Source organism: Phytophthora sojae, assembly GCF_000149755.1.
Source record: "Phytophthora sojae unplaced genomic scaffold PHYSOscaffold_2, whole genome shotgun sequence".
NCBI classification, from domain to species: domain Eukaryota; phylum Oomycota; class Peronosporomycetes; order Peronosporales; family Peronosporaceae; genus Phytophthora; species Phytophthora sojae.
The window spans coordinates 10,454,436-10,462,571 of NW_009258116.1; the positions used below are offsets into that span (position 1 = coordinate 10,454,436).

General features: G+C 50.8%; 2 protein-coding genes across 2 annotated transcripts; both read right to left on the reverse strand.

Annotated features, from left to right (window-relative positions):
* Nucleotides 1-1,298: 1,298 nt before the first annotated feature.
* On the reverse strand, nt 1,299-3,053 carry PHYSODRAFT_478630 (hypothetical protein; the record flags this gene model as incomplete). Its single annotated transcript, XM_009523075.1, has 1 exon — nt 1,299-3,053. One exon carries the CDS (start codon nt 3,051-3,053, stop codon nt 1,299-1,301), a length of 1,755 nt encoding a protein of 584 aa, XP_009521370.1.
* A 4,038-nt stretch (nt 3,054-7,091) lies between these two features.
* PHYSODRAFT_327011 (hypothetical protein) lies at nt 7,092-8,077 on the reverse strand (the record flags this gene model as incomplete). The annotated part of the gene is made up of 3 exons (XM_009523076.1): nt 7,092-7,496; nt 7,573-7,860; nt 7,928-8,077. 3 exons carry the CDS (start codon nt 8,075-8,077, stop codon nt 7,092-7,094), a joined length of 843 nt encoding a protein of 280 aa, XP_009521371.1.
* Between the last annotated feature and the right edge of the window lie 59 nt (nt 8,078-8,136).

Here is an 8,136-nt window from a genome sequence, read left to right on the forward strand (position 1 = left end):
CGATCGAGCTCCGTAGATCGCGCCTTGCAGGCGACCTTGCTCCTGTAGCAAACCTAGATAGTTAGATAATGAATGACTTCACAAGGAGAAGTGCAGCGTACCTCTTCCGAACAGTTAATTGATTCCAGCGCAGAAATGGCTAGGAAGGCCAACTCGCCGAAACAAGAAGGTATACACAGAAAGAACACCACCCACTTGTACGGGTACACTGCCGTCCCCGCAATCCCGCACGTCCTCACTAAGCAGCTCACTAAACCTGTGATGATCATGCCTCTTTCTCCCATGAAACTCACTAGAGTGAACCTGTTCAAGCTTGTCCGAGCATGACTAGAACGCCTCCAACCAGCATCAGATTGCCAAAATCATTCACGTCGTACCCCACAACAGTCTGCAGAGCAGTACAGAATCACTCAGTTGGATGACACAGAAAGTCGGACTATGCATACTGTTGAAAGGACTTACATTGAGGTAAAATGGCTGCATCTGGAAAATTCCTTCGGAAACGAAGCTCGTTAACGCGATCAGAGTATGAACAACTTGTTCCGGAAAAGGATCGAGAATGAGCGGATCGGACTCGCCGCAACCCATAAGGTTTCGGGCAGGATCAGCAGCGCCCAGAAAACGCGCATCGCGAACAGAGCAACAGCAATCTGCAAAATATGTTCCTGGTTCGTAAGATATAGCACGAATATCAGTTTATCAGGTATCGGAATGTTATGAAGCGAGTGGGAAGCACTCACTCGAGAGAAGAACGGGGCGATAAATGCGCTTGCGCAATACCCAATCGCTACGCTAGCGGCCAGAACTCCAAACGCTGCTGCACGATGAGTTGGAGAGATGACATCGGTGACCGCGGCGCGGCACTCATGACACCAGAAGTCCTAACACAGAGCATCATCATGTAACATAGAGCGACGACAAGCAGGTGCCGATTGGACCAGAGTAGAGGCCGCGGCGGAAGCGCAAGTGGCTCGACAGTCCCCCGAACTGCGAGTCGCCCGCAGCCAACGAGACGGACAGGATGCTCAAGCGCCACTAAGCACAAGTAGCATTCAGTATCTGACGAAGCGATTCAAGTCAGTGCACGCGAGGAAGACAGCCAGAAGACAAGATGTCGGAAAAAGTGTATATCCGCCGCTGAAGTGATGGTAGCAGTAGCTGTCGGTAGTGGTCGCCGATATGGCAGTATTGAAGACGTAATATGTTGATTTCTCGAATTACTCACGAGTTTCAAGCTTGTCTTAGCACCACAGTTTTCTCTCCTCCCATTTCGCACTCACCGCGTTTGTACGGCGCCATTAAATCTCTTCGGGATACGGAACAAGAATTGCAAACTGCCGAATCTCCTTGCCTTTCTTGGTGAAAGACTTGTAGTACAGCGGTGGAAGCAAAAAGAAGAGTTGGTTGCCATCCGGACCCAACTTCGCCAAATCATCTGCCGCGCCGGCCTTGATATCATGAGTCTTTCCCACAGTGACTTGGAATCCACCGAACTGCGGCATCCATGCATCAATAGCGACATAATTCGATGTCCGAGGCACGTAAAGCTGATTCGCAACTTGACCAGCTTCCACCCGCTCCACAATTTGAGAAGGTTTCGATGACGATGGGATTGTAATTTCTGTTTCAACAATATCTCGGCGGCCTCTTTTGCGTTGGCGCTGCATGGCGCCTGACAACAGTTCTCGATACTCAAAACCCCCACCCTCATGCAATAGTCGCAGACAGTGAGGCTCGAAGATGTATCCGCACAGCGATTGAGCCAGCGGGTTCCCGTTGCATGCGCTGAGAAAACTTTCCATGTTCGCGCGATTCGATATCAGCTTCGTCCGAGCAATCACTTTCATCGCCAATTCGGACGCATACACAACTTGGCACTCTGTATATGGCTCTTGGCTGCAGATGTGAATCAAAGTCTGAGCCATCTGGGTCCTCGAATTAATCTCCGAGTTGATGGACACCAACGTCTTGCACTCATCGAGAGAGCAACTATTGCAAGCGGTCTCCAGCAACACTTGCGGGTCAGTTCCAATGTCTTCCAGCACAAGACGAGGCACACCACCTAAGCACTTAAATCGATGCTTCCACTCGTCTCGTGCATTTGGATACATGGAGGCGATAGCGCTGAGTTCTTCTTCCTTCCATAGCGGCATGTACAGTACATCTGGAGTGGGGGCCAGTTTCTTAAATTCTCCAATGCAATCCCGCCGCGGTGTGCTTGCGAGAAGTACTGAGCAGTCCTCTATCGGTAATTCCGTCATAGCGGTTGGATCGACCGAGTCCACGAGGCACCACAGGTCAGGCGACCAAAATCGTTGGTCAAACTTATTTGGCAGTACCTTGCACGTGAGCATATTCGTTCCATCAAAGTAGAAATTCCCCTCGCTGTCGAAAAACAGCACGCGTTTCTTCTCCTTGATCAACCTCCACATCATGTAGTAGACGAACACCGACTTGCCTATCCCAGGCGTGCCCGTGACGACAGCATACTTGACCATGGTCCGATCTGGATTCAGCAGTGCTTGGTCGGCGATCACTCTGTACGACGAGCGAATGTAGAGCTTCTGACGTTTTGTTAACGGCAGCAACGACGAAAATTCGAGCCAATCGCCTACTTGCTCAACCGTGGGGAATTGTGCAAAGAACGGGTCGCTGCAGGGATCAAAGACACCATCTTGGGAGACAATTGAAGCCGAGATCGCTTGCTTCGGGACCACCACCAGCACGTGAATCGTTCCGTCGGAGATTGTGGGAAACGTCTCGCAGATCTTGTCCGTCGGATCGTCCAATTCCTCGTTCATGTAGCGACTCTCAACTTCATCGGGGATCTCCCCCTTCCGCATCCGGAGCAGATCCTTCGACTTCAACCACGCGCCGTCCTCCCTCTTCGCCAAGAAGAGCTGCAGATTCATCCAAGGATCTTCAGCTCTGATCAACCCGTCGCTTTGTTCCTTGATCGCCTTCTTCAAGTGGCCCACCGACTTTTTCTCGTCAATGTCCACAGGGAACGCGCTTCCCGCCGCACCAACGATCGCACAGAAGAGCTTTACCATCTTCCCTCGAGGCGGCGGATTCTGAAGAAAGGGAGAGAACTCACAATCGTACCTAAGCGGAAATGACAATGTGATGACGGCGTGTCACTATGGCGAGGGTATCCATTGTAAGAAAGCCTGGGCATGATTCTTTCGAATGAAAACCCTTGTTGTTGTTGCTGCGTGCGGTGACTCCTCCTTCGCACCTGGTGCTACTTAGCGGTGGTGTAGCTGGTGGTCAGGAAGGTGCGGAGCAGTGCTCGTTGGTAAATACATAACGATCAGAAAAAAAGCTGAACGATTGATGTGCCCGACTCGACTACTTACGTTGACCTTGGGCCTTTTTGTTCGGCCGAACCACGCGTCCGACAGTTAACTGCCGCCGGTCTCCAGAGCATTAGACGCGCAATGCTCATCTCAGGAAGTATACGTCAAACTTGTCCTTAACCACTCAAAGTCTTGATTCATGCGATACACTCCACTGTAGCGGTCCTGCAGACACGAGCTCACACACTCCAGCTTCTTCTCCAACGCAGTGATCATATCTTGGGACACTTTTGCAGTGATTTCATCCTTTCTAGCGCTGTTCTCGACCAAAAACCTCTCAATTTCCTTCTTATGTCGCACCAGAGCCGACACGCTCGTTTCCATGTGATGCTCAGCCTGGTTGCGGATCGTCTCGGCATGGCGAATCCTTCCGTGCACATCGCGCTTTATCGCCTTAATCCGCATGTTATATGTAGTACATTTTCTTCTTGATCATAGTGGCCTCCGCTATGTGTTTGTTGCGCGCAGACAGCTCCACGGTATCCAGGAAACTCAAACGGGGAAGTTGACACATCAAATATGTCTGGTAATTACACAGTCTACACACGGGATTGTCGCCGAAATGAGGGTCACTCAATACAAGAACAGCAAGTTGGTCCAAGTTCATGAGGGACAACAGTCCTTTAAAGCTCGACAGCCGGTTGTCCGCCAAGTTCAGTTCCGTGAGATTCACGCAGCCATTGAGCGCCGTGTCAATGCGGTCAATACGGTTACGACACGCCCAGAGCTGCGTCAACTTCGTGAGTCTCCAGAGTCCGTCAAGCCTTTCCAATTGGTTCAGGTTCACCCACAACTTCTCCAACTTCACCAGCGCGTCCAAGTTTTCAAGTCGTCGGATCTTGTTCGAGCTCAGATTTAGCTGTTTCAGCTTGGTACAGTTCCCCAGGTTAGCGATCTTTGTGAGCCCACACTCGGTAATGCACAATTTCTCCAGGTTGATGCAGTTGCTGACGCCATCGAGTTCGCAGATCGTCGGCTGGTTGATGACCGAGAGCTCCCTCAGCGCTGGGAAGTACGCGACGCTCCTCATGGACGTCCAAAAGCCCAGAAACAAGTCCAAACTCGTCACTGCCTCGCTATTCCGCGCAAATTGAGCGGCTGTGATACCGTTCTCCCTGCAGAGCAATTCGAGGTCGGGAGACGTCGCGAAGACCTGCATCTTCTCCTGCTGGGAGACGGACAGCGCGTCTCCATTGCCAGTTGGCTCTATCACAGTCTCCGTCTGCACTGCGTCGCTTCGGGCAATAATTCGTCTTCAACACTCGCAGGCGGACTGCTTGGCCTTGAAGAGTTCATGCTGCCACCTCGAAGGCACTGCTTGCTGGGAGGTCGGTGGGATTTGGCTGAAGGGAGACGCGCTGGAGGAGCAGCAGAGATAGGCGGCAGAGCACTCGAGTCAGCAGAGGAGGGGCTCGAAGTGCCTCGTCCTGTCTCCATCCTTTTATTCCTACCAGAGCTATCCTATTCCTCCAAGAGTCTGGACCTTGACCTTGAGGCGATTACAATAACGTGCACTGCGTCGTTTCGTCCTATTTTTGTCCCCAACTTCAAGGTAGCAGCAGCCGTGTTTTCAAAGTTCTTTTGCAGCTGAACTTGGAGCTAAATTTTGGCCAATCAAAAAGTTCTGGGCTCGTGTGTTAAATAGGTTAAGTGAAAGGAGCCCTTCAAAACTGTGAGAGCCCTCGTTAAGAGCCCCCCCCTACAGGTTAACTAGGGCTCCGCGAAGGCTGGGATAGGAGGCTTTTGGGATAACTCCTTTATTACTTTTTTTTACGATCCACAGTCATCTCCTGCGCCTGCTTCACAGCCGCAGCATCTGCCCGGTCATTCACCTCAACGGCGAAGATGCAAGATACGACTAGGCAGTAATTATACACAGTAATGAAACGAACCTCGCTCGAGATCTAGCTCGTAGAGAAATATGCTACAGTCCTGTAGTAGTCCGTTCAATTCAATCATTCACCTTACATCACTCCATCCGGTTCAGTATATGCTACTGACCCATACCGTTTCAAACTGTCCACGCATATAAATCTTTTGGAGGGCCCAGTGCGGCACCGGGGTCATACCGGTTTCTGGAAATGTGCCAGTTGGGTGTCAATATTTTGACTTGACGTACCACGATATAATCCTATTTGGTCTGCGATAGCAGCACTAACGTTGCTTCCTATCCCAGTAATATATCTTACTACCGATTGGCTGTAGTGTGCGGTCTTCAGGTCCAAACTTCGACTTTAGGAAGCATGCTGTACATTGTCGCCGCCACGTTCTTCGCTCCTATCTCTTCAGTGCAGGTCACATGAGCATGGCGCAGCTACGCTCGAGCGCGAAGGGCATCGAGGATCGCGATCTTCTGGAGGATTTTCCAGGATCTAGCTCAACCGGGTCCCAAGGAATAAACCTAGATAGCGTAAACTAATCAGGACAGCGCGTCAAGAGCCCGCCAAACTACAACGACAGCATCGAAGAGCCCAAGCGGGGAGCCCTGCAGGAAGGCGGGCTCCTCGTTGTCGTACCTATGCGAGGGGAGCCCGATTCGGGGCTCTTTCATATCACGACTTTTGAAGTTGAAGGGCCCCCCGGGCCTTTTAACCCCGAAATCGGTGATATTTTAATATTCCCAGTATTGTAATACTGGGAATATCTCCCCGGTCAGAGGATTAATATTGTAAATACATCGGTAATACTTCGTTCTCATAAATGATATTTATATTACTGGGATAGGAAGCAACGTTAGTGCTGCTATCGCAGACCAAATAGGATTATATCCGTGGTACGTCAAGTCAAACGATGACCCCTCTTGACATCTAACTGGTATATTTCTTGAAACCGGTACGGCTCTGGTGCCGCACTGGGCCCTCCAAAAGGTTTATATGCGTGGGCAGATTGAACCGGTGTGCTACCGACGACACCGGTATGAACCAGTGCATATATTGAGCAGGGTACGGATGGACAAAGTGAAGTAAAGAGAACGCTTGGACTGTACAATAGCACTAGTTTGCATTTTCTACAAGCTGCAAAACAGATCTCAACCAAGGTTTGCATTTTTAATTTCGTAAAGCATTGCCGGTTGATACCTTGCATCTACAGCTTTTAAGAAAAAATCCGGACAGATGCTGCGGCTGCGAAGCAGGCGCAGGAGATGACCGTAGCTAGTAAGAAAAATAATTAAAAAAAATTAAAAAACGACAGGTTTATACCAAAATTCTCCTATCCCAGCCTTCGCGGAGCCCTAGTTCAAGGGCCAACAATTGTGAATATTTCCTTTAACAACAACAACAATACCTCGTCGTGAGGATTGGCACCACAGTCAATGGGCGCTCCATCTCTGTGTAGTCTGGCAAAGTACTACAGTGCATTCAGTTAAGAGATATTTTACGGCGCTACAGCGCATTGGAGAATGCTGCAGGAGAGACCTCCGTCATGAGGTGAGGATTGACAGGATGGGGCTCATGATGCCAAATGCACCGGCGGTGAGAAGCTGGAGACCCACGATCGCGGCCACAGTGCACGGGGCACCACGCTTACGCTGCGGCATGCGGGGCGCGGAGGTGTCAGCGGCGGCGGTGGTGCTGTCCATCTCGGTCGGATACTTCACTGGGAATGAAAACGTGATACCAAAACCTGTGAAAACCGATCACTACGACCAGAAAAAAGTTGAAGATGACAAAAGGGGTTTTAAACGTAGCTCTATCGTGTGTTTTAGTATCGATATGCATCTAATGTGCACTTTTACACTTCAGAGGAGTTCGCTCCTAGCGAAGGCTCAGAGAGCAATTGGTCGTCATCCAGCACGGAGCTAGTGGCATACTCCACTCTGTCGCCCTTTTCCACTTCATCCTTGTCAGTCTCGAAGTACACGGAAGCCAAAGCCGGAGTTTCGTCCGACACGGGTGGCGGCAAAGGAGCAGGTTCAACAGCGACTTCACTCCGCGACGGGGGCGTCTTGCTCACGGGTAGCGAGACAGCCACTGCGATCCCGACGACGTAGACGCACGAGGCAACGATGTACGGGAGAGCTTCGGACAGAAGGGACTGCCGGGTCATCGCAGCGTACAGCGAGGAGAAGACGATGGGGCCGATTGCGTCAAAAACTGATCGAGCGCCATAGATTGCGCCTTGAAGACGTCCTTGTTCCTGCAGATTCAGAGTCAAATTATGATAACCCCGTCAATGTTTTAGCTTGTTCAGGTGAATAGATGCTAAAACATACCTTCTCCGAGACGTTCATTGACTTGAGAGCCGATATGGCGGGGAAGGTGAGGTCTCCGATGCAACCAGGGGTGAACGACAGGAATACGACCCATTTGTGCGGGTAAAACGCGGCACCGGCAAAGCCGCCCGTCTTCATCAGACTGGCGATCAGCGCGATGATGATCACGCCTTTCTCCTTGAAGCAGCCCACCAGCGCCTTCACCAGTAGCCCCTGTCCTAGCAGTGCTAAGACGCCTCCGAGTAGCATCAAGTTGGCAAAGTCTTTCACATCGAATCCCACAATTGTCTGAAATCCACCATCATGGGCTGCGTTAGACCAGCTCGCAATTGCGTTTATATTGTTGGGGACGTACATTCAGGAAAAAGGACTGGATCTGGAAAATCCCGTTCCTGATGAAACTCGTGATCACGATCAAGCACGTCAGCCGCATGAACAATTTATTGCGGAAAAGGATGGACAGAGAGCTGATAGGACTCTCCATCACCCAATGCGTCTTGGTCATACGCGAATGCTTCGGTACCGTTTCGGGCAGAATGCATACTGCCCAAAACACCCGGATCA